Genomic DNA, 27,041 nt, shown 5'->3' with positions numbered 1-27,041 from the left:
CACACAGTTCGCCCCCACGGTAACTCGCGATTAATTTTCGCTCTCTAAAAACTGCCATCTAATCAAAATTGATTCTATTCTTTAAATGACAAAAAAACTCAAAGAACTAAAGAAATATTTCTATAAATATATATCAAGTATGACGCCGATCGAATTATCATTGATATTTTAAACTGATTAGAGTAATTTAGACCCGGGAATTTAGAACGCGATATCTGTATTATACCGAAACTACAAGCAATTTTTGTGAGTTAGAAAAGGCCGAACTAGATTTTGGACGACTTGTTTCGATCGGGTGCAAAAGCGGAAATGTACTGAATGCATACACTGTGTGTGATATGGATATGATGGTCTGTGTATGGCGGGCGAGGTGGATAAAGCGTCTGTAAACTCTTGGGGGGTCAATGTTGGTTCGCGTGCAGGGCCTAGGGGATAAGGGATAAGCCCTTTTCGTAAAAGAGGGGGGCGGGGGAACGCTAAAGGGGAGGGGTGGTCGGGGTTCCCCATTTTGAAAATAATACTACGTTTCATAATTCAAATCACGGACAACTTTCCGATTTTGTAATGGTCACCGAATAATGGTTTTCATCCATGTGGAACAATTCACGCTGTACTATGTATGAACCAAAAAATATACCAAGGCTTATCACTTTTAATCATTGAGGCACCCTTCAAGACAGCGAATTTTTAGGTTTAAATTACTTCGATTTGATCCCAGTCTTATAGATTAAAAATGTAAATTGCTTGGAAATAATATAGTCCCCGGATATGGGGAAAAAAGGGATTTGTATGCCTACAAGTACAAGATTTATCTTATTCACCGTATGGGCCTATAGCATATAGTGTCAATCTTCTTATATTTATTATATAAATCATCAAGAATTATATCCACAATAATCAAAGCTGAACCGTCTTGTAGGCCTATGCCCTGCCCATTGGCGGCCGGCGCAAGCCCACAAAATTTAGAATTTAGGAGGGGTCTACCTGAAATTTTGTGATGAATACATGTAAAAAAAATTGACAAGAAAAAAAAAGGTCATCAACCTAAATTTTAGGGGGGACAAGAGACATTTTTAAGGGGGGTCCACCCGAATTTAGGAGGAGACGCAAGAAACAAAATTGACAAGCAAAAAAAAAAAAAAAGGTTATCAACTATAAATTTAGGGGGGAATTGTCCCCCCACCTCAATTTTTTTTCTTTTTTTTTTGGGGGGGGACCGCCGCCTATGGCCCTGCCCATGCCGTCAGGAACATAAGGGGCTGGCCATGCAAGCTATCGCCAATATAGCGGGAGAGTGGGAGACGCCATTTTTTTTTCACAATCGGCCGGCAAAAGCTGACTTTTATATTTTTATTTATTTTTTAAGCTGCAGTTTAAGTAATTTTTGCAACTATAAGGATAGGTCTATAATGCGAGAGCGACTGAACGTTTTGAATGAATAAACTGGCCGAAAATTGGGCCTAATGAGACAGTTTGCGATTAACCATAGAATATAACAGGGGCCGGCGGATCCAGCTTTCGCTAAAGTAGGGGCGGGCAAAATGTTTTTCACCTGATTTTTTTTTTCTTTAAAGGGGGTAGTATACTACCTAACAGTCACTTCATAGCGATCTTAATTGAGCAACATAAATATATAATAATCTTGTAAGCCCTGTTTAAGTGCGAGCGCGAAGCGCAACCGAAAACTGTTAAGAAATTTCATAGATTCTTTTCAGGATCATAATCATTATGATCCTGAAAAGGATGCGTATATATAATTACTGCGAGCACAAAGCGCGAGGAGAGATTTTTAAAACACGTTCTGGCCTGATCGAAAAGGGAACTGCTAAGGATTGCAGTTATATCCATAATCTGAAGACGATTAGTATTTCAACAATCAAATAATGCGAGCGCGAAACGCCAGCTGATTTTTTTTTACATAATGACCTAAAAATGGACGTTCTTAGCACTTTTTGTACAAGATAGGTAAGCCATATAACTATTTTCAGCGGGGAAATTCTGACCTAAAAACAGTTAGGAGACTCGATCTTTATAGGCCTTTTCATGTTTTGTAAAAAAATGAAAAGGGTGCATGGTAATTGGATATCTTCCTATACAAGCGCGAGCTGACGATTTCATAATTATTATTTTGACCTATAGGACTGGGAAATTTTAAAGACATTGTGCCATCATTATGAAAATGATGGCTATCTTGCTACTCCTCTTCATAAATGGGAGATAAAACTTATCGATATTCCTTTTATGAAAAAAGGACAATCAGAAATTCGTAAAAATTTTAATTTGTTGTTTTAATCTGATACATCCAATGCATGAGAGCACGAATTGGTGGATATCAAGGCCTGAAAACTAGAAATTTAAGCACTTTTTTTTATTACACGAAAGGTATATAATGTATTCGCCAATCAAAATGCGAGCGCGTAGCGCTACAATCAATCTTGAAAAGAGGTATTTTGAAAACCTTATGGAATACAAGGGGGAGAATAGTATTTTGACAAATCAAACAATGCGAGCGCGCAGCCCGAGCTGAAATGCACTATATACATGCACTTATTGCACTATACAGTCTGGTTTTCTATCCCCTTTCCTTTCGAGGCCTCCATCACTCTCAAGCTTATAAGATGGAGGTCTCCCACATAATTAAAGAAAAATGTATATATAGATATCATTTTCACAGTACAGTTGATATTTTATAATGTTTTGTATGTACATTATTCATTATGTTTAAACAATATTTGCCTAAGTAATATTGAAAAAAAAATTATAGGGCCTACTTGTATATACTTTGTTTTTGTTTTGAAATGTGGAAATAAAATAAAGCAAATCAAATAAAAATTGCTGATACTCAAACAAGATACTTTAATTTTACAAAGCACTTTTTGAAAATCAGTCTGTAAATCAAATAAAATAATGAAAGCTCGATGTCTGAGCTGAAGTATTTTTTTTATATTGACTTCAAAACTTCTATAGCTCTATAGCTATTAAGCAAGATTTGTATCTCATCGGACATGTAATGTGAGCGTGAAGCCCGAGCAAAATTTTTGTATAATGACATGAAAGGGTTTTTTCCCAAGCCTTCCCCTTATAACTTTCCTTTATTTTTATCCATTCGCATTCTTTACGTTTCTTCTCTCATTTCCCTTCTTTTTCTTTTTTTTCTTTCTTCCCCCTTTTTTCTTCAGTAGTTTTTTTTTGCTCCGCAAATGGGGGGCGGGCGGGCCCTTCGCCCGCCTGAATCGCCTATATCTCACTAATCAAATAATGAGAGTGCGCCACATTCTTTTTTTTTTCTTTCTATATTCCGACCTAAAACTGGACCGTAAGCACTTAAAGGACAAGTCTATTCAGAATGACGAGTTTCGGATTAAGAAAATATTGAATAGCTGTTCTATTCATAAAAATGAATCGGCTGTCATAGAGTGTAGAGCAGCTAGACGACTGATGGGAGCTCGAAGCACTATAGCTGGAAATGTTTACATTATGGAGATTCTAAGCACTTTTTGACGCAAATTCACCAAAATTGTGCACAAAATCCTCGAATTTTACTAACAGGACAAGTCCGCCCCAACAAAAAAAGGAGAAAAATCCAAGGCAAGCATAACACTGAAAATTTCATCAAAATTGATGTAAGAAAGTTATAACATTTTAATGTTTTGCTTAATTTCACAAAATAACTATATGCACATTCTGGTCTTATGCAAATGAGGAATTGATGACGGCATCCAATCACTGTTTCTTTTTTATTTTATTATTGTATATGAAATATTCGAATTTTCCCCTCCTTGTCATCTGAAACAATGATCAATTATTTCTCACTGAACATGTGGGAATTGGCATTGTTTAATACTATATTGTTCAGTCAAGTTGGCCCTTATTGTCAAAATACGTAAAAAATGAAATGAGGGAAGGACATCATCGACTGTCCCATTTGCATGTCACTGAGTTGTGCATGTTATCATTGTTTTGTGAAAACTAAGCGAAACTTCAGAATGTCACAACTTTACATCCGATTTTGATGAAATTTTCAGCGTTATGCTAGTTTGATTTTTCTCCATTATTTTATTTCAAATCAAAATTTTCTGGGGTGGACTTTACCTTTAAGAAAAGCTACAGCGACCAGTTTAAACAGTTTAAGCAACATTATTTATAAAGAAGACCTCATGTTCTCATACAGTCATGTGAAAATTAGAAATGTAGAAAGTCGATGTATGAAAAGGGGATTTTTTTGTAATCGTGAATACAGTCTAGGAAATACACTGGGTCTCATGCGAGCGACATGATGCGAGCTATTATTTTTTAAATGATTTTTATATTATTATAGGCCTATACTGACCCAAGAAAGCAACATTTTGAATTAAGAACTGTTTCTAGGAATCAATAATTGAAAATGATACATAGGGAGGGGAGGGGGTCTTCTTTTTGCCAGCAGCAGATTCCGGATCAGGGAGGCCGGGGCACTTTTTCTTCCGAAATTTTGTGATAATAAGCAAAAGAAAAACATAACTTTTAGAATTATCACAATCTTCTTTCTTATTCTCACACTTTTAATTATTATCCCCCACCCCCATTATTTCGTTCTCGGTACGTGTACCATTATTGCTCCCAGTAATAATTGAATTACGTAAAAAAATCAGAAAACTTTAATAGCAATGATCGTAGAAACATTTTTCTACGATCATTGATTCCATGTACGTTAACTTTTGTGTTACGGGACCCAAGTGGTTTCTGACTGGTCTGCAGAATTGGACCAATCACAGCTCAGTTATAGCCACACTTCTGACCACTGAGCTCCTTCTCTGAGACCGCATAGAGATCTCCAACTGTAATGCGGTAAGCTGTATACTATACAATGCAAGCCCTTATGCAAGCTCCGCCCACTTGTGGTTTCATAACATCGGCTGTTAAGGTGTGAATTATTGTCATTACGGAACATTTCACGAAGCTTACGAAGCTGTGTCATATCCATTTGGAATGTTTTGAGAGAAGTCGCGCAAGACGATTTTCTTAACATTGATAGGTATGTTGTCATTGCATTTATTCATTGATTCTTATGAATAAGATCGTTATTTATGTAGGTCGATTCTTTTGGAATCAGTCCCACACGCTGTATTTTGTGTATGCTTTGTTGTTATGAATTCTGCCTGAGCTGACGAAACTGAACTGAACTTCTGAAGGCAGTGAAGTGAGAGAAAATGTGCCATAGATCTAGAGCTACTTGCTTTTGTAGCAACAGGAAGCGAGAGGAGAGGAAGGAGAAGTAGAAGAAGAAGTAGAAGAAGAATGGGAAGAGAAGATGAAAAAAAGGGAGGAGAAGAGCAAGCCAAGAAGAAGGGGGAGCTGGAGAAAGAGGAGGAAACAAAGGGAAAGTCCCAGAGAGCTAGGGCCCTAGTGGCCCCTAGTAGCTAGTTTACATATATTGCATACCTTTAAGAATGTCCCCGGAGAATATAATTTATGCTCAGCATTCTAGCACAATTCACAACTGAAGTGAAGGAGAACCAGAAGGAAGACGAAGAGAAAAAATGATGATAAATAAGCAGCAAAATGAGAAGAATTAATAATTTAATGAGAATAAGATTGCTAATTGCTTCAACTGGAATGCAGTTGTTGAAACTGGTCAGACGGCCTCCAGTTGTTTTTTACTGGTCCGGTTAAAAATCAACTGGCCCAGTAAAAATATACTGGAAACCAGTAAAAATCTACTGGAAACCAGTAAAAAAAATACTGGTCTTACTGGTTTTTCCTTCTGGGAAAAGAAAAGTAAATGAAAAGGAAAGCAAGTCGAAACAAACGAAAATGACAGCCCCCCAAGAAGGGAAAGAAAAATTTAGAGAAGAAAGAAATAAAAAGGAAACCAAGGCATTAGAAATTTTGATCACCTAGAATTAGATATGCATATTATTATTAGAGGTCTTGCACGATTTCCTCAAACCTTTACTTTTCTAAATTAAATGTTAGAGTCAGATCGATTACTAAATAAATTATTAGTGGAACCCCCCCAGCATTTTAGAGAGGCAACAATAGTCTAAAATGACTAGATTGCCAATATTTAAACCACAGCAACAACTGAAGTGTATTGAGATCACAGGGCCCTGTCTTACAAAGAGTTACAATTGATCCAATCAATTACAACCATGGATGGCCAGCAACGTCATTATGCATATTTGTTCAAAATATTTTCTATGTTTAACTTATGCATTCATTCTTTTTCTTGAAAATTTACTGTGCTTCTCTATGTTTACAAAGGACAATGTGCAAATTTCCTGTAGGAAAAAAATATGGTATGGATGGATTTCCATAGAGTTACGATTGATTGATCCAATCAATCATAACTCTTTGTAAGACGGGCCCAGGTGTCTTCATGTGAAGGTGACTTCATTGCGGGAACAAATATCTTAGCCTTTTGTTTATCTTATTTCTCTTACATACTAGTCCCATCTATTCAAGTCTATGTCTTCGAGGACCATCGTAAGGAAGGGAACTCATCTGCTCCAAGGCCTGTCCCATTTCACCAGACAGCGGAGATTACTGCCAGGGGTCACCCTCACTGCTGCAGCCTCCATCCTTGGTTGGTTCGTGGTAACAAACCTGCACCCGAAGACCCAAGACCAACTGTCAGCATCCTCTGTCCACACATCATCGGAGAAATCAACCTATTCAAACAGGTAGGCCCACATTCAAATCTTCTGAGCTTTGAAGGTTTGCATGGTGGTAAGACTGAATGGAGAGTTTTGCGATAACACCATATACATGAAGGTTAATAGTCCTGAGAAGGACTGATGGTTTATCTTTCTGATAGTAGCTCTGAAAAGAACTGTTTTCTTGACATTTTAAGCACATAAGCTTTGCTCTTTGTCAGGAGTCAAATCTTGTGATTGATGTTACGTTCATTAGAATATCTTTTGATCACCAAGAAATGATTAGCTATCTAATACTGACTCAATTTGAGTCCCAAATGTGAATTACAAATGAAAGAGGTCTTTGCAACCATGGCTTTTGTTCTGGCTGTCATCTTAATGACTAAGTGATTCAAGGAATGTCATCCCTGGTTGATAGTGGTTCAATTCCAGATATAGTTAATTTTTGTCTTTCGTTTTGGGCCTGTTCCATGCCCTAGAGGTCTCCTCAGTAAAGCACTTGGTAAACATAAACTATTATTCTGTAAAACAAATTTATTTTTTTCGTTACAGTCTCATATTTGCACAGTTTTAATGTTAATGCATTTATTTGATGAAAGGAAATACATGTACCAGTTTTTAAAGTTAATGAACTTATGAAAAGTTATTTTTCAATTGAGAAATTATTCTCAAATTTGCAATTCATGGCTACCCTATTAATTAACGTTTAAATATTGTTCTCATTCATTTCAGTACCATGCCGAACATGAACAAGAAGAGAGAGGGAGCATTGTATGGCATGTTCATAGGCGATTCTCTATCAATGCCTGTCCATTGGTATTATGATGTTGATAATATAAAGAGAGATTTCAACGGGTGGTTGACTGGATTTGAAGCTCCTCGAAAACGACATCCAACTAGTATCCTGACCATATCAGCAACAGGTAGAGTTTAAAGGGGAATCCAGCCTTGGCCATAAAATGTTGTCATGGGAAGGAGAAAAAGAAATTGAGGAGAATGGTAATAGTTTGAAAGAAATCGGACAAGCAATAAGAAAGTTATAGCAGCTTTAAGATTGTGATCACTAATACTATGACTGTAGAATTCAAATTGGCAACTGGGTAAATAAATTATGACAAGGGGCAAGGACAATTTTCCCATAGGCCATGTACTTAATTATCAGGGATTTGTGGTTTTCTCCTAAGTACCCATCCCCCTGGGGCAGTAATTGTTTTATGTCCTCATGAACGAAAAACATAATTTGAAATTAAACTTATGGGAAAAATGACATTTTAGCCAGCCTTTATATGTATTGGAGTACATGGAAGAGTAGTCCTTGCCTTTACATCACTATGACATCTCATATGCGGCCAATTTGAAGTCTCCATGGGTATAGAGATTACCAATATTTACAACTTATAAAAATTCATAAGTTTCTTGTTGTTTGTCCAATATTGTTCAAACTTTCACCTATCAACTAGTCTAATTTTCCTTTTTCTTATAAAAACAAGTTTTTATTTGGGTTGGATTCCCCTTTAAGTTGAATATCTTAAAAATATCAATGTTCATGAGCATGATTGTTCCAAATATTACATAAGCGTGCAAGTTGGAAAAGTTCATTCAACGAAGCGAAGTTGAATGAACTTTTTCAACTTGCACCGTTGAACTTGAAGCAAGTTTTGTGCTCATCTCTGTGTGGAAAATGTGATTTGGAAGAGTTCTTTTGTGTTATCTTATCTTGAAGTGTTCATACTGAAATATATATGTTTTTGTAATTTTCTTTGCCGAATGAATAATAATGATAAGAATAATAATCTCATTTGCAATTGATAATAGTCATATTCAGAATACATTTTTAGTCCTGGGGCCGTTTCATAAAGCTGTTCGTAAGATAAGAGCGGCTTTAAGAACAACTGGTGATCCTTTCCTACGCGCTTAACCATCGCCAATGAATATTCCATTTACCATAAGAAAGGATCACCAGTCATTCTTAAAGTTGCTCTTAACTTACGAATAGCTTTATGAAACACCCACCTGGGGGGTGTTTCACAAAGATTATATTATGACTTAAAGTTGTACTTCAATGCCAACACGTACAAGATGTGCAACGTGCAATCCTATTGATCAAAACGCAGTTGTGTGCGTCCTCTTCACATGATCTGTCCAATGCGGTCACGCCTTCCTTCTACGGCACGCAACTAGACATTTAATTGCGACTCTAAGTCATACTTCAATCTTTGTGAAACACCCCCTGATCGAAAGGGGGTATGATTGAAGAATAATTTATGTATGGATTTCAATTTAATTTGCCAACTTTTTTGTGTACAGGTGTAAGCTGTCAGCAATATAAAGCTGTCATCAATTGGTTTCTTGCTTTTGTTAATGATTCCATTGGGCATTTCTCGTCATAATCTTTCCTTTTCTACTGACTGTAAGCAGGCAAGGCCAATATGCCTTTTGAAGATTAATTATAATAGTTCATTGTATGTGAACCTGTATTGGACACCATACTTACTTTAACTTTGAATATTTTGTTTTAGGTGGTGCTGGGAGATCAACATTCAGTGGGAAACAGAAGAGTATTATTGGTGATATTATTTTACATGGCAAGCTGCAGTACTGGACAAAGAATGACAGATCAATCCATTATCATCAAGGTAGGTCTCCACACCATCCCTTTTTTCTGCTGGTCGGACCTGATCATGTTGGACCAGTAGATACCTAGTTTTTCCAACTTTCACTGGTCCAAACTTAAAGGTCAAGTCCACCTCAGAAAAATGTTGATTTGAATCAATAGAGAAAAATCAGACAAGCACAATGGTGAAAATTTCATCAAAATCGTATGTAAAATAAGAAAGTTATGACATTTCAAAGTTTGGCTTATTTTTAATAAAATAGATATAGGAACGAGCCAGTTAAATCCAAAGGAGAGAGTCGATCAGTCGATGATGTCAATATTTCTTTTGTTTTTTTTATTGTTTGAATTATACAATATTTCAATTTTTACGAATTTAATGATTAGGACCTCCTTGCCTGAAGCACAAAATGTTAAAATAATGGAATTCCACGTGTTCAGGGAGGAATGAAACTTCATTTCACATGACAATGTAAAGAAAATCAAATTATTTCATATACCATATTATGAAATACAAAAGAAATAGTGAGTGAGTGATGTCATCAGTTCCCTCATTTGCGTACTGACCGAGATGTGCATATAACTGTTTTGTGAAATGAAGCGAAACTTTAAAATGTCATAACTTTCTTGTTCTACATCCGATTTTGATGAAATTTTCAGTGTTATGCTTCTTGAATTTTTCTCTTTTTATTCAAATCAAGTTTTTGTTGGGGTGGACTTGTCCTTTAAAAATAACTGGTCCAAAGAAACAATAAAAACATAAAAAAAGATTTCAGTGTATTTTACTGTCTTTTATTGCTGCAAGAATCTGACAAAATCACTGCAAGAATCTGAAAGAGTTCAATATGTTTTCGTTAAAAAGCATGAAGCTCTAATGATTTGCTCTTATCATATCCGTAAAAACAATTTTTTTGGGATGTTTCATTCTGTTTACCGCCTGCTTATGAGCTTCAGATCATCAACATCATCACCATTACCGAGCTTGAAATCATGATTTTTCCCAATCCCTGGGCGTTGGTGAAAGGGGAATCTGATCTTCAACACCAGCCATTTTGCTCGGTTCAGCAGACAACATTGTGCATCATTGTGCCTTAACAGAAATCTGTGCCTTGTATTTTAACTGGAAAATGTTCTTGTCATACTATCTGATGCAGTAATCGTTAGTAGTAGTAGGTGTAGAAGTGGCAGTAGTAGTAGTAGTAGTAGTAGTAGTAGTAGTAGTAGTAGTAGTAGTAGTAGTAGTAGTAGTAGTAGTAGTAGTACTACTAGTAGTAGTAGTAGTAGTAGTAGTAGTAGTAGTAGTAGTAGTAGTAGTAGTAGTAGTAGAAGTAGTAGTAGTAGTAATAGTAGTAATAGTAATAGTAGTAGTAGTAGTAGTAGTAGTAGTAGTAGTAGTAGTAGTAGTAGTAGAAGTAGCAGTAGCAGTAGTAGTAGTAGTAGTAGCGGTAGTAGTAGTGCTAGCAGTAGAACTAGCAGTGATATTACCACTTCTATATGTAGCTGTAGTAGTAACAGCAGTCTGTACTTAATAGTCTGAGATAACCCAAATCCATTTTCCATTTCAAAACTTTTTTTATTATCTTGTAGGAATGGCAGCAGGTGATAACACACTAAACGTCCATTGTGCGTTGAGGGCAGCAATCCAAGCATCTAAAGACACTGATGGGTCAGATGATGCTGTCCTAACCTCCATCATGACGGACTATGTCCATTTCATGACCACACCAAACACCCACAACGACACCTATGCAGAATCCTACCACAGAGAATTTTTCAAGTGAGTATAAATGGAGGAAAAGTAGTTACTTGTGAAAGGGGAACACTTAATTGAATATGCAACAAATACAATGCAATGATAATGATAATAATTATATAATATTGACTCTGATTTGGATGATGATAAAATTATTGACTAATCTTATGGGGAACATGAAATATATTGCCAGGAAAATAATCATGTCTTTAGACAAGGGGAATATGGTTCTTTTATGGGCAATATATTTGATGTTCCCCAAAAGAAGAGCCAGTCAATATTGTATTATCATACAAATCAGATATCTCGAACAAAAATCATGAAAATTTAGAACATTTTTTTTAAGAATAGATTTCTATTGTGTCATGTTTATATTACGGTCTAGGCTCAGCACTTAACCAATATGACGTACAAGTAAGTGCCCGGATCCAGCGTTGTCATTATTATAACAGATATTATTGGTGCGCAGATCATTATGAAGCGTATCTCTTTACATGCAATGTCAAATTCCTCTAGATGAGACCAGGAAAATACAATGGTATATTTTGCGCCATCTCTGCATGCAAAATTAATACGAGCATAGAGACCGAGCAAAATACAAGCAACATACATATCCCTTCCCAATATTAAGAAAATCTAGGGCAATACAGTTTTGTAAAGGGCCAGCTCAGATGTCTGATACAGGTGATAAATAATAATGATAATAATTATGATAATGATAATGATAATAATAGTAAACACATCATTTGTAATGCAACGTCTGTCTTGTGATCTGTTTGATGCACAGAGGAATTGGGACACCCCCACCCCCCCAAAAAAAAACGAGAGCTAAGGAATAAAAGATAAAATAATGTTTGGGTGCATGAAGGACATGGAATTAGCTAACAAAATTCAATAGATGATGGAAACGTACAGTATATTATTAGTCTGAAGACTATATGCATATTTCATTTCACACCAATGACATTCATATCTTAATGATACCATCAAATACACTCACAATCTCTGTTTGATTTCTGACTTACGACGACTTAGCCTTCCTTTGTCAAAACTCCTTTTTGCCAAAAAGCGTTTTGGGGTGTAGCAGCTACCGAGAACTTGCAATAAATTTGAAGCCAATTTTAGGCCACAAAATCAATTGCAAGTCCTGCATTTCATTGCAAATTCGTAATTGATTGGTTTGCATCTTCCATCATCAAGCTTATATAATAGCTTGAGTTAAAATTGATCTATGGCTCGTTTATCTGCATCTGAAAATTTCAATAGATAACAAATACTTTCTTGCAACAACCCCTTGCAATGCCATCCTAGGTGTTCCAATGGGGAAGGCTTTCAGTATTCTTGGCTTTAAATCTTTGGTTTAAGGCTTAACCTTTCCTCAATGATCTATTTCTCTGTTTGAAATGCTTGCCTTTGTGGGTAATTCCATCCCGTTTGGTTAAAAAAAAAGGCATGACAAGCTGTCCACTAACGTAGGTTTCGAGTCTTTCGACCATTCTATACAGCAAAGATCAAGTCAGATATGGCTAAGTTTTGATGTGCCAATGTGAGATAGACCTCCAACCGTAGAAATTCATGTTTGATCTTGAAATCTTTTCTGGATTTGTTGTAGTTTAAATCAACATTTTAACCCCAAAAATGCATTACATCATGATGTAAACCTCATCATTATTGTTATTGGGACACCAATTTTTGGGCTAAAGTGATCATTGGATAATGTTTACCTAGTTTAAATGAGACACAGTCTATCAGTTCCAGTATGTCATAAAAAGAAAAAGGACGCAAACCTGACAGAATGGCCGTTTTATTAAAAAATGTGGCTGATTTTCTTGAATTGTCTTGTGTTGATTACAGGAGCTGGGATGCTGCTGGTGGCCCCACCCAACCAGAGGAAGTGATGTCATTTGTGGAGAAACGGATAAAAAACTTGGAAAACAAACATCTTGATCACAATATTGATGGAATAGGTGCCGTGGTTCATCCAATCCCTCTTATCATCCAGAATGCTAACAAACCAGTCGATGTGGCCGCAAAGGTAAGGATGCTGTTAGGTGCGTGTGGGAGTTTTTGATTTTGAAACGGGGAACTCCTCTTCTTTGACAAACAAAGTTAAGATTTAGTTAAGATGGAGATAGTGGTTGAGCAGGATTCAAGCTTGCATCACGATTATGATTCCATTTCCTTCAACGAAGAATATCATTCATATTAAATTGTTCACTTTTAAAGAAAAGCTTTTCGGATGCCCTCTTATTTGAATGACTGAAAACAGCTTTTTTTGGAATAAAAATTTCTTTGTAGTCCTGTACATGCATTTCTGTGTGGAGTGTTTGTGACTCTCAACAAAGTAGAATTACTGATCATTTGGGCATTCCCCAAATACTAATTAGTGCATTATAATCAATATATCCCAATCTCTTTCAGAAAGTTTCTTCTAAATAACAGAATTGAATATCTGTAGGTTTTGGTGTCACTTTATGAAGCATTTCAGCCTGACAATTTGCCATTCTATGGCAGTCACCATAGAGACAGTCAGATGCTTGTGTTTCTCAGTCAATGAAAAGTTGATTTTACCGAAGCTGACTGACAAGTTTTTATGAAGCACTGTGACTCTGATATTCATTTTAAGCCAATCAAATACAAGGATCTTAGTAGCTTATAACATTTTTCATTGATAATCACTTGCAAATCATTGCTGTAACTCTTGAAAATTTATAAATCACTTGAAATATGGATAGACTCATAAAAAATGATAATTCAGGGAATAAAATGATAGTTTTGCTTTACAAATTTTAATAGCATTTTTGGTCATAAGGGAAAATCTCTCAAGTAAGTAAGATAAAGTCCTATGTAAAAATATGCTATACAAAAGACTTTATGCGTAGCAGTCTTAAAAAATGTGAAGCAAATTGCGATGTGATACCAGGAAAATTGTTCCCTGTAATTTCTCATTATTTGAGTTTGCACAGAGTTTAATATTTGCCAAGTCATGAACAACTTCAACATATCTTCTGTGTATTGGATATATCCTGTTTACAGGTTGGCTATTTTAAATACATTTGACCAGAGATTTGTTTGTTTGAGACAGGAAAGGCATGAGTTTCATTTAGACTGAAAAAATAATAATTTTAGAAAAATTAAGCAAATACAGAAGAAGTCTTGCGTACACTGTCATTCGTAGTATGCATTGCAGCATAAGAGTAGGGCGCCTTTGTCTTTCTTTTGCAAATGTACAATAGCATATACAGTGTATGAATATATCCATAAACATTGATGTTGCTCTTTTTATGTAATCTGACCTTTGTTTCTATGACCTATGACCTTTTACCCTCAGCAAGCTGTGAGATTGACTCGCATGACCCATGCCTCTGTCAACCTTGATCCCTTCGTTGATGTCTATGCTCGTACCCTTCATGGTGTCCTCAATGGGCAAAGCCTGAGAGAGAAAATCAATGAAGCTCTTCTGTCGCCTCCCGTTGGTAATTTCAGGCTGCCGACGCTATTTGAAGAATACTCCAAGAAAGCAAGAAAGTGAGTTTAAAGGCCAAACAGGATCTCTCAAGATCATTTGTGTTGACAATTTCAATATTGATATTACTAAATGCCTACTCGCGTATGATTGTATCTTTTTGTAACCTCGTAACCGGGCATCGCAAATTTGGTCTCAAAAGTTGCGCAAGACTTGAAAGTAAAAAGTCAGCGAGAGGCACGGTTGAAAAATTTTGCACGGCGGGTTAATCACCAAAAATGTTGGAGAGGATGGAGGGGCAAATTCTGCCCCCCGGCCTTTAAGGGTTAAGGGTTGTACGTTCGGTTATGTGAGATTGGAATATTAGATGACAATTGAGTATAATTCATATTATTGAATCATTACTTGAGCTTCTGACTGTCTGTAACATATTCTCAATTTTGTTCTACACATCCAGTGAACTGGATGAATTAATACCCCGTATGTTGTCCACATTTTCATTACCTCATAATCTGTGAGATAGACCTGCTCATGCTAAATACTTCAATCACTTTTGCTTATTGATCTTCATGTCATTGAAAAATAACTTTTATTAAAATGTTTAATTTTTCTGTTAAACAGTAGAACAATTTTGATACCATATATGTTTCAGGATATGATTGAATATGCTATAGCAGGATAACCATAACCCATTTTCCACACATTTTATTTCTTTTTTTTTTTTTCTGGGGGGGGGGGGGTGGGGAATATTGAATGAAAAATCCCACAATGACAACCAATTTTGATACCATATTATATTTGTTAATAATTGATTATCTGTACTATCATTTGAAAGATTTTTGTGTCCTTATTACCTTGTAAATTCATCAGAATTCAGCTTTTACACCAATGATGCTTTGATTTTTATTAATAAATCATTCATTTATTTATCTATCTGTAAGGTATGAGAAAGGCTCAGAGAAGAGGTTACAAATCTACCAGTCTGTTGTTAGTCAGTTGGGTTTGGCTTGCTACATGAAAGGAGCTATGACATCCATGTTTTTCCTAGCATATGAATTCCATGACGACTTTGAAGGTGGTGTTTTAGCGAACACAAACTGCGGAGGTAAGCCTCACATTCCAAGTTTTCTGTTTCCGTTTGTCATTTCAGTTGAAACAACTTTTTTCCCACTACTATTTTCTGCATTGTAATCTTCACAGGCCATCATACACTTGTAAGACTTAATATCATTTAAAAGAATCATGATATGGGTAACATAATATTTTTTTATTGCTATGAAAATTCAGTATTGTCAGTATCAATTTTGGAGTAGTACAGACCCGTCTTTTAGTTTGGAAGAATTATACATTGTATTTTCAAGTTAAACTATAACTTTATTGGATGCCTATTATTTTGTGATGATAATTGCTTATTTATTTCATGAATTACATGCGTAAGGGCACTTTAGGGGGAGAAGGGGGGGGCAATGTGACTTTTCCCTTCATAAAGATACATGTAGTTATGCACTTTAAAATTTGTAATGTAGTAACTTTCTTATTTCACGTCAAATTTTGAGGAAATTTTCATTGCTATGCTTGTTTGATTTTTCTGTGTTGATTAAAATCAACATTTTACTGGGGTGGACTTGACATTTAAGCAGCATTTTATTCCTTATTTCTCTTGAATCCAGGTGAGAACTGCAACCGAGGCGCAGCCCTTGGGGCTCTACTCGGAGCGGAAGCAGCAAGGACAGGCAAGGCAATACCCGATAGATTTAAATCTGGATTAAACATTCTAAAACCTGGTATACAGTCGGTAGTAGAGTCATGGTGATGAATATTCAAGACAGAAAGGGGGAGGGAAAAATTATTTAAGGGGCAATTCCATAAAATCTGTACGTCCGACACCCCATATGTGGGACTTCAATGAAATTTTTTGTCTCTGATTTCTTGTTCTTTTGACAGTCTATAATGCTCCCAAATGACCATGACTTGGTCAGTGTATGAAGTGAAGTAAAACCTGAGAAAAATGGGGGTCGGACGTACAAAAAGGTCGACTATTTTATGGAATGCCCTAAGGTAAAGCCTGTTAAAACAAAGTTTTGTTTTGAATAAAAAAATAAATTTGGCAAAACATGTTGCTGAACAGTTCATCCCAACTGGATTTGACCTTTGAGCTTTCAGATCCTGAGGAGCGTTTTATTGATATTTTTGCAAGACGAGTTTTCAGATCTTGGGTCCGTTGCGGAAAGAGTTGCGTTTAAATGCAACTCAAATAATCAATTGCAAGTCCCAAATACGCGCTGTTGATTGGTTGAAAATTAAGTTGTGCATGCATTTAGAGTTGGGATTGATTGCAACTCTTTCTGCAACGGGCCCCTGATCTTTGACATTTCCCCTTGATTCCAGTTGGCTGAGAAGCACTGTTGCCATGGTAGCTGTTGGATAAAACAGGACTTTTCCGATTAAACATCCGACAAGTCCTTTCGAGGAACGTTCCCTAGAAGGATTGCAAGTGACAAAACTGTTGATATCACCCACTCACTATTTCTGTTGTATTTCATGATCTATTTCCCAGTCTTCATTATTCATTTGTGTCATTGTTGCATTTCAGTCAGGAGCTACTACTGGTTAAATTGACAACAAATCATGCAAGTGGAATGGTGAATGTACACATTATGACATCATCAGCTTTCTCAATTGCATATCAACAGCCTTGCATGTGCATATAATTGTTATGTGGAAATCTGATTGTGATAAAAATTTTCAGTCTTCTTATTTTTCTTTGTATTCATATCTTCAATGTTTTCTTGAAAATTAAGCACACTTTAATATCTTTGTTAACAAAGGACATGTGCAAATTTCCTGTACAAAATATGACATTTATGGATTTCCATACATTTGAGGTTGAATGGATCAATCATAACTTTATGTTAGACGGGCCCTAATTTCTCCTGCATTCTCACTGTTCTGATTTGTCCCACAATGAAAGCGGCCAGTTTCGTCTCTACCCCACTAGAACTTGCTAACATTCTTTGATGATTGGATGTTTTTTCTTCTGTTTTCATGTTTGGCACGTGCTACCTACATTGTTAGAAAAAACTTATACCCTTTTCATAAACCTATCCTCCAATTAGCCGCCTAAGAGTAATGCGGATAATTCAATAAAAATTGCGTTCATAAACTCCGAAAATAAGCCGCATTATTTTTACGAGCGCCCGTAATTAAAAAGGCGGATAATCGCCATGACAACTGGACACGCCCCCTCCGATGCGGTTGTGTTGGAAAAGGGTGACCTTGTGACCGCACCATGGCAATTATCCGCATTATTTGGAAATGCGTTCATAAACTCAAAATCTTGTCCCGATGCTGCTATTATGCGGATAATAGCAGCATCAGAGTAATGCGGATAACTCTTGTCCTCCTCCAATTTTACGACCAAATTATGCTGCTATTAGCCGCCTAATTCATTTTAATGGGGTTTATGAAAGGGGTATTAATTGACTTGCAAGGAAAAGGACACTTTCTTGATAATCAACATTCGTGGCACATGTTTTCTGAAACACTTGAATTGCAATATCTTGTGGATGGTGATAGTTGTGAATAATTTATGTTTCTATTTTTTTGTGTTTTTATATATGTTGTAAATCATAAAATTTTTAAAAATTTTATCATTTACAGCATATGTACTGTATGTACACATATGACTATGAGAAATTCTTATTAAACACATCTGATACATTTGTATTTCACCATTTGTGGGATTGATTTGCTACATTTTTTTGGCTCCTCAAAAATGTTTGAAAGTAGTATTTCAATTATTTCTAATTCTCATTCTTATTTCTCTTTTCTCTTTAAAATGTAATACCCGGTGATAAAGACAATTTAAGTTTGTCTTTAAATGATATCCTATTGTTCAGATTGGGAAAGGCTGTACATGCATTTAAAACTTGAGATCTGACTCGACGATGATCACCAGTAGTTTTGAAGAGTTAAATTAACATGTTTTTGAGCTGTTGATTTGCTTTGCATCCTGTCAATTTATATTTCATTTCAAGCATTATGCCTTATCAATAAAAACATATAAATCACTGTTTAGTACATTTTGGCAATTTTTTTAAAAACAATTTTCGATTTACATTAATTTTCAGTCATATAACACAGGTATTCATTTTATCAAAGTATGAAAACAAGTAGAAGAATGGCATTGTTGCCAATTTGAGGATCAATTAAACAGATAACAGCTGGACCCTATGAAAGCCGCATTATACCTCTGTGTGCTACAGAGATGCATATAATACATGTACTGTGCTGAATTTCCCAAGTGTGTGCATGGGCCTGTTTCATCAAGTCTTGTTATAATAACAAATGCACAGTTTCTACAATAGGTTTTCTTTCAGCCAATCAGATTGAAGGATTCCGGTAGCTGAAGACTGTTATAGGAAATTAGTTATTTTAAAAAGTCTTATGAAATGGTACCCTTATCAGGACTGAGATAAGAGACCAATACCTATCAAACTTATATTTTCAAACCGTTTATAATCAAATTGGAGAGAATTTGTTTGTTACCAACCCAAAATTTCAAGTGGAGGTAAAGTATGCAGTGCTTCAATGAATTTGTGTAAAGTGCTCTATAAATTGGGCATGTTATTATTCATCATATTTATATCTTAGCAATTTTAATGACGGTGTTGCAAGCAGTTCTAATGGGCGATTTACACAAAAAATATAGATGCTGACTCAATGAAACTCCATGATTATAGGAATGAAAAATGTAGTTGATAGTTGATTAAAGAAATTTATCTACTTTTGTTAATACCAAATTTTTGAGTGGCATATGCTCATGCTCTATTGTAGGAGGTATTGTTTGTAAGCTTGTTATGTGCCCTGTCAAGATATGCAGGCAAGTTACAGGGGCCGCAGAACTGGAAAACTTAAGCCCTACCCCCCCCCTTTCAGTAACCATGTTCAGGAACATGAAAATGACCATCACATTGTATTTATATGCATGTTCAGCCCCCTCTTTCTCTTTTAAAATCATTCCAAGGCCTGTGGAGTTAAGTTTGTACAAAAGTGAATTCCTATTAAAGACTTAGTACTACAAAACATTTATTTTGTCTTTTCATGTCTAATATAAAATTGAAAACATTGTTTTTTTAACCCACCTTCAATTAAGTATATTTAGTATTGTATCTATATTGAAGAAACTCCTATATGTTCTATATGAATTTTGTTGGTGCATATTATAGGTATAGTATATATTTTGTGTATTGTTTATTAACCAATTGTGTGTAATATTTTAGAACTTGTGTGTGTTGTTTGCAAATGGCAATATAAGTATGGTATCAGTTTTAAGTTAACATATAAATGCATTGATGAAATGTGAATTATGTTATATTGTAATGGAGCTATTTTCATGATTAAATATGAAATTATGTGATCTATAATTTTTATAAACACTGTATTTAAGTTGACACTGTAGTTCTTTTAATCAAGGAAGAGCGGAAGAAATAGGAAAATCGAATGGTGAAAGCTTAGAAGAAATGGAGCAAGGTATAAAGTCATTATTGAAAGAAAATGAGATGACTAAGGCTGTAAACCTCAATTGACAATTTGGTAAAGATGTAAATTGTCGTAAGTTGTAAGGAATACTTTCCCATTTGTGTTGCACTTATATGAAGTACATGTATTTGTGGTTTCTCCTTGAAGCAGTTTCATCCAATTAGCGATAATCAAAATACATTTCATCACACATTGTCCTTGAAACAAAAAATTTTGGGGTACAATTTGTGAAGAATATCATTTTAATAGAGGGTCCGGTCACTTAGTGCATTGGAGTACATTGTAAATGAAGGAGTTGTTCAGACCCTATGTCACAATGACAAACTTTATTCAGCCAATTTAAAATCTGTATTGGTATTGAAACGATTACTTTTTAATACATTCTTATGGAAATTCATCACTTATTTTCAGAACAAGTTGATCAAACTTTCACATACCTGCTTCTCGGATCTTTCTTTTTGATAAAATAATTTCCCAATTGAGTGTGACTCTGTTTTACATGCAAATCTAAGCTACACTACAATCAAATGCAAGCAGCCATTAATTATCACATGATTTTAATATGACTGTCTTAATGTAAAGATCAACAGCTGGGAGAGAGGCAAAGACCTGGGGGCGTTTCATCAACATTTTTGTCCGACAAGTTGTCAGATCTGACAACTTTTCTGGATTTTGATTGGCTGAGAAGCACTGTTACTATGGTAACTGTCGGATAAATGGGAGATTTCGGATAAAATGTCTGACAAGTCCTTTCATGAAATGCTCCGCTGGGCCCTGTGCATAGAAGTTACCATAATTATGGTGAAATTGCCATGCCATGGTAACCTGCATGGAATCCTTGATTCTGATTGGCTGTTGATCAGCATTACCATGCCACGGTAATTAACATTGGATGGCAAAATTACCATAATAGTAAACTTTCATGGAACGGGGCCATGTATTGGTCAGAGTGGTTGGAATGGTTTAGAAAGGAGGACAGCGTATAGTTTCGAGTTAATGAGGGAGAAAAAGAGAATTGATTGATAGAGGTTCTCCTTTTTTGATTGGCTGAGAAAGTACCGTGTCTGAAAACCGACTTTGTTGTGGTAAACATCCGACAGGTCCTTCCAAGATAAGCGCCCCAGGGGCCCGTTGCATAAAACTTTTTACCTGAGATAAAGCGGGTTGTTTTTACCGGAGTTTTTGCCCTGTGTTAAAGTCAATGGCAGAAATCAGACTAACCTTAGTTTTCAGTTTTTACCAGAGTTTTCTCAGGTAAAATGTTTTATTCAACAGGCCCCAGATTTGATTGGATAAAGAGGAGGGATGACAGAGAAACACAGAGAGGAAAATGGGGCGGAGATTGTACAACAGATATCAAATTACTACAGTATTGTCGAATCTGCATTGACCTTAGTGAATTGTCGGACAAGTCGATACCTTTTTCGACCAGACTGCAAAACATGCATTATTTACCACTGAAGTAGACTTTGGCCCAAATCAAACATAATTCTTTGGTCCCAAGTGATTTTGCATGGGCAGATTACCTGTAGAAGTGGATTAGGGGGGGTGTAGAGAAGAGAAAATACAAAGATAAATCGGTGCCACCATGACACCATCACCATCACCACCATTATCATCATCACCATCATCATCAGTATCATCTCCATCATCATCATCATCATCTTCTTCACCAGCGCTGCCATCACTATCACCATCATTGTCACCATTATAATCACAATCATTGTTAAATAACAGCATTATAACATGATAATGATCACATGTTTGACAAAAATGATTGCAAACTGAGTAGTTTATTAATCGCAGCTTTCACACATGATCATATATATTCACAAAATACGCTAGAAAGAATTTCATACAACATATTGAATCAATAATATTGCTTAACTCTGTGTAAATTATTTTACAAAATATAAATCCAATGTTTCAATTTTAATTTTGAACATGTTGAACTTCAGCCTTTGGCTGTAAGATCATGTCCTCATTTTACTTTAAATAAACCATTAATTATTCGAAATGAGAAGAGCGGAAAATGAAAAGTGGTGCCAATAGTCATGCCTTGCTATGCAGGTGGGACAAAAAACCAAATTAATTGGGAGAACATATTTTTTTAAATATATATTTTAAATACACATGTACATGTAATTTTTCTCCTTCTAATGGAACTCAGCTTTCCTTAAAATCAATTGGAGTAATAAACATAGTACATGTAAGACAAAAGGTGATATTTATATCAATTGTATGATTCAATGCTGGGCCATAACATAACTTTTAAAATGTGACAAAAACTGTGTTAAGTTTTATTTTCATTCCAATTTACATGAAATATATAGTTGAAATCAATTGAAATTTTATATTCATTAGATTTACATGTACATGTATATCCCTGTGGATAGTGCATTGTTTGTCAGGGTAACAATAAAAATTACTGAAATGCAAAGCTTACAGGCACGCACTTTTTTTTAACAGGGGCAGCGGAAGAGGGGGGCTGGGGCTTCAGACCCCCACTTTTTTTCCAAAACCATGTACAAAAACGTAAAAAATTACCATATGATTGTGATTTTCTGCATGGTCAGCCCCCCCCCTTTGAAAACCGTTCCACGGCCCGTTTAAATAGTATTTTCTGTTATCACATGATTTACTACTGTCATTAAGGAAAGAATAAACCCAATGCATTTGTGACCAATAATATGAAATGCAATCCCTTAAGCCCATCTCACACTATGCAATCTAATGCGACGCAATTTTTCGAGAAATCTCATTTTGCATTAAATATGAAAGTGCCAAGAAGTAAAATGATTTTGTTTAAAGCTTGGCATATTCTTAGGAAAACTAAAATCATATTTTCACTTTGCGGCAAGACCTATGGTCGAAGTAAAACCCAAATCGGCCTCAAATTGACGCCGATGATGATGTCATTACAATTTGGAATTGAATTTTTCATTTTACTGGACTGAATTTCAATTTCAGTAGTCCGACCACTATTCTGAACTCCGATCCGTAATATTTTATTAGTTGGAATATCCATATCAAATGTTATCACAATTAATTTGAAAATGGGATCGCAATGAATTGCATAGTGAGACGAACATTATGGAAATGAAATGTGCCTCCTATTTCGACTTCTATCCTTTACAACTTAATTCTTTCCTCATAACATATCAATCTATCTCTTAGCACTGGTCAAGAAACAAAGCTGTTTCTTGGGTATAATTTCTTGCAGAGTATAAGAATTAGACAGAATCAAACTTCTACAATAGTACTTCTGGGGTAATAGACAAACTTCCATTTTCAAAATACACATTTGTGATTTAAACACTACAAGATTACAAATATAAATGAATCATCATTATCATATTGACTTGGTCAAGATACACACACACACAATGTTATTATTCTAGCATACACATTTCACACTATAGTACAAACTATAATTTTTCAGATATTTCATTGCTCTTAATAAAACAATTAAAATGTATAGAAATCATTTCTTTCACAATGATATCAATATATCTCCAACCTCAAACATTGCAAAGTGTATGCATTACTTGAATGTTGTTCCTCTTGACTATACATTTGAAATGCACTTTGAAGCTATCACACTTGTGATTTATACACTACAATATTAAAAATATAAATCATTCTTATCACAATGACTTGGTCAAGATACATTCACAATAATTCTAACCATACACGTTTCATACACTAGTAGAACCTCTATTTCTGACATTTCATTGCTCTTAATAAAACAATTAAAATGCATAGAAATCATTTGTTTCACAGTGATATCAATATAATATGTCCTCAACCTCAAATATTGTAAAGTGTATGCATTACATGATTGTTGTTCATTTTGACTATACATTTACACTTTGGGATGCACTTTATCAGATTGAGGCTAAATACACCTGAATACAAATGTAGCCTTTGAAAAACAGGTTCGCTTCTACTTTGATTCTAACTAGGTTATTCAGCTTTGGTATATAAATTCAGCATTGAAATAGCAAAGTTCTCTTGGAGAGCTTCTTTGAAAAAAGAAAGAAAGAAAAGACCATTCCTCATTCTAAATATATATTTACAAATATTTACTATATAAGAAGTTTACACATGAATACAAAATATTCTATAAAAAAATCACTTGTGATCATGTTTAGAACCTACAGGTATGTAATTCAGCTTTTGACACATACTACACACTAAGGAGGAATGTATATATTATCAGCATTTAAATTGGAAAAAAAGCTCTCTTTGGGGGAATGGGGGAAAATGGAAAGATTGTTGGCCCATTAAAATATATATTTACAGAAACACTTCTACATAAGAAGCATATACTAGAATTAGAAATATGTAGACTTGTAGATATGTAGCTTCTGATGATGTTTTATCTACACTAAAATGCATGATTATCAGATATAGAAAATTTGCAACAAAAATCTTCCACTGCTGGGGTTTTGAATAATTATTGTAAAGGCTTTATGAATGCGCAAGTTAAAGATACCAGTATTTTAACATTAGCTAATTAATAAAAATGCTTGCGAATCTGATTTGGCATCAAAGATCAAGAAAATAAACAATAATGACATAATGAAAATATTCTCAAAACAAAATTCACTTTGCACATGATGCTTTCAATACATTTATGGACTTGATTCTAGTAGTTAACATAGTTTTAAAAAATAATGTTCATGATATTTTTAAAAGTTTATATATATTCTGAATTGTTTATGAGGGGAACGTCTTTCAATGTGATGGGCATTATCAAATTAGTTAAAGAAAATGACAAATGCAACTATCACGCCAAAGTTTGATGTGTGCACCGAATGCTACTTTCCACCCCTAAATTCAACAAACATTGATATATGATATACATACTGTATATGTACAGATAAAAAATGAGTAATAAAATGGATATCAAGTGCAAAATCAGTACTTAAACAAAAAATATTCACACGGTGAGGCCTGCATTTGTGCCAGGCATTTACAAATGTCTGTACAATGCTATCCTATACAAATTATACTATGCTCTACAAACTCATACTTTGATTTATTGGCATACAGTTGTTTGAGGTTATCATCATTATTACCAAAATCAGAAGTACACAGTTAAGATAAATGTTTAAAATACAAAGAGAAGCTTTCCTGGTAGAGTCCCCAGATTATTAAAGTGAGTAGAATATCAACTGATGTCTTGCCGGAATACCTTAATACAAGAAAACACACCTACATGTATTAAGTATTTTTATTCCAAACATCTTCAGTCGTTTACAGAATCAGCATACTTTTGAACTGTTACATTTACATGTATGACTTACTGGGTTTTCAAGAGCAATGGCCTTATACAGAAAAAGACATTTTAAAAATGTTGAACTAGAACAATTAACACAAATATAACAATACACAACATTAAAAATCAATAGCTTTTATGACAAGACATTGGGACAAAAATATGAATATATATTTATGCATTATGATTTGCAGCATAAAGGGACTTACATGTATAATCAATAAAATAATAAAATATAATGCAGGCAAGACATTGTAATAGTATAAAGTATATATTGCAATAATTATAGAAATACATTGCATACATTCTATTCTACTGCAAGAGCTGGTAGCTGCTGAGATAATCTAATACAAGCAAATGAGTTGTTAATTTTCAGTGAAAAATTATCTAGTGATGATGTTTTCCATATTTCAAGTGATACTAATTCCCCAATCTGAATGCTTCACTCATGAATGGGTAAATATTCAAGAGTTGAGTTGAATGAATTCACTTGAATTGTAACCCAATATCAAGTGGGTTTTTTTAAAGCAAAGCACCCCCACACTGAAACACCAATAATGACATACATATCAATGAGTTATTATTTGCAATGATCTTAACCCTTTGATATTTCGTAGTTTTAGACATACATTTATAACTGATTGCCATTGTTTCACTTGATTTTCTAGAATGCCATAATTATTTCATTGTTCAGTGTTTTTATCTGTGAATAAATTAAAAAATTAGTAGTTTTAAAATTAGTAACTGTTCCCTTTCGATAAATTACAATATTTTAGTTTGTTTCATATCATTTAAGTAACAATATATTTATTTATGTTACTACTGTAAGTATTGTTATCTTTGACTCAGATTCTGACTTTATTTTCATGTATTATATGATGATTTATGTTGTTCTTTATGTTTTCATCAGGTCATTGATGAAAATGTTTTATGCTGATCTTTTGTACCTGAATAAATAAATATGTTCTAATAAATAAATAAATATCCACCAAAAAATAACAGTGCTATGGATTTTCTGTGCATAGAAGAGGTGGCCGATATTGTTATTGAGATCGATACATCTCATGCTTCGAGCCCAATTTATTTTGGCAATCAAGTGATAATTTTGTCATTTGCACGATGAACCAGTCACTGTCATTAGATTATGGAGCTTTACTACGCGTGAACACAGTCAATGGACAATTTTCCAACCTCCTGCTCCATATCATTACCTACCAACTGAAATAAGATCTCACCCCAACAAAAGAAAGAGAAAAATTCAACAAGCACAACACTGAAAATTTCGTCAAAATCGGATGTAAAATAAGAAAGTTATGACATTTTAAAGTTTCACTTCATTTCACAAAACAGTTATATGCACATCTCGGTCGGTATGCAAATGAGGGAACTGATGACATCACTCACTCACTATTTCTTTCGTATTTTATTATATGAAATATTTTGATTTTCTCGTAAGTGTCATGTGAAATGAAGTTTCATTCCTCCCTGAACACGAGGAATTCCATTATTTTAACATTTTGTGCTTCAGACAAGGAGGTCCTAATCATTAAAATTCGTAAAAATTAAACTATTGTATAATTCAAACAATAAAAAACAAAAGAAATAGTGTGTGAGTGACATCATCGAATCTCTCATTTGGATGTAACTGGCTCGTTCATATAACTATTTTGTTAAAAATAAGCGAAACTTTGAAATGTCATACTTTTCTTATTTTACATCCGATTTTGATGAAATTTTCAGCATTGTGC

The 27,041-nt window shown here is 34.8% G+C and overlaps 1 protein-coding gene across 1 annotated transcript; it reads left to right on the top strand.

The window, feature by feature from the left end:
• The first annotated feature begins 4,863 nt into the window (after positions 1-4,863).
• Positions 4,864-17,547, top strand: LOC121429744. The gene is made up of 9 exons (XM_041626942.1): positions 4,864-5,014; positions 6,430-6,662; positions 7,368-7,558; positions 9,155-9,271; positions 10,837-11,026; positions 12,857-13,037; positions 14,334-14,530; positions 15,410-15,573; positions 16,139-17,547. The coding sequence occupies exons 2-9, from the start codon at positions 6,448-6,450 to the stop codon at positions 16,279-16,281; spliced, it is 1,398 nt and encodes a 465-aa protein (XP_041482876.1). The 5' UTR covers positions 4,864-5,014; positions 6,430-6,447; the 3' UTR covers positions 16,282-17,547.
• Positions 17,548-27,041: the final 9,494 nt, after the last annotated feature.

This window comes from Lytechinus variegatus, chromosome 16, assembly GCF_018143015.1.
Source record: "Lytechinus variegatus isolate NC3 chromosome 16, Lvar_3.0, whole genome shotgun sequence".
Lineage (NCBI taxonomy): Eukaryota > Metazoa > Echinodermata > Echinoidea > Temnopleuroida > Toxopneustidae > Lytechinus > Lytechinus variegatus.
This window is presented reverse-complemented; position numbering and strand designations above follow the sequence as displayed.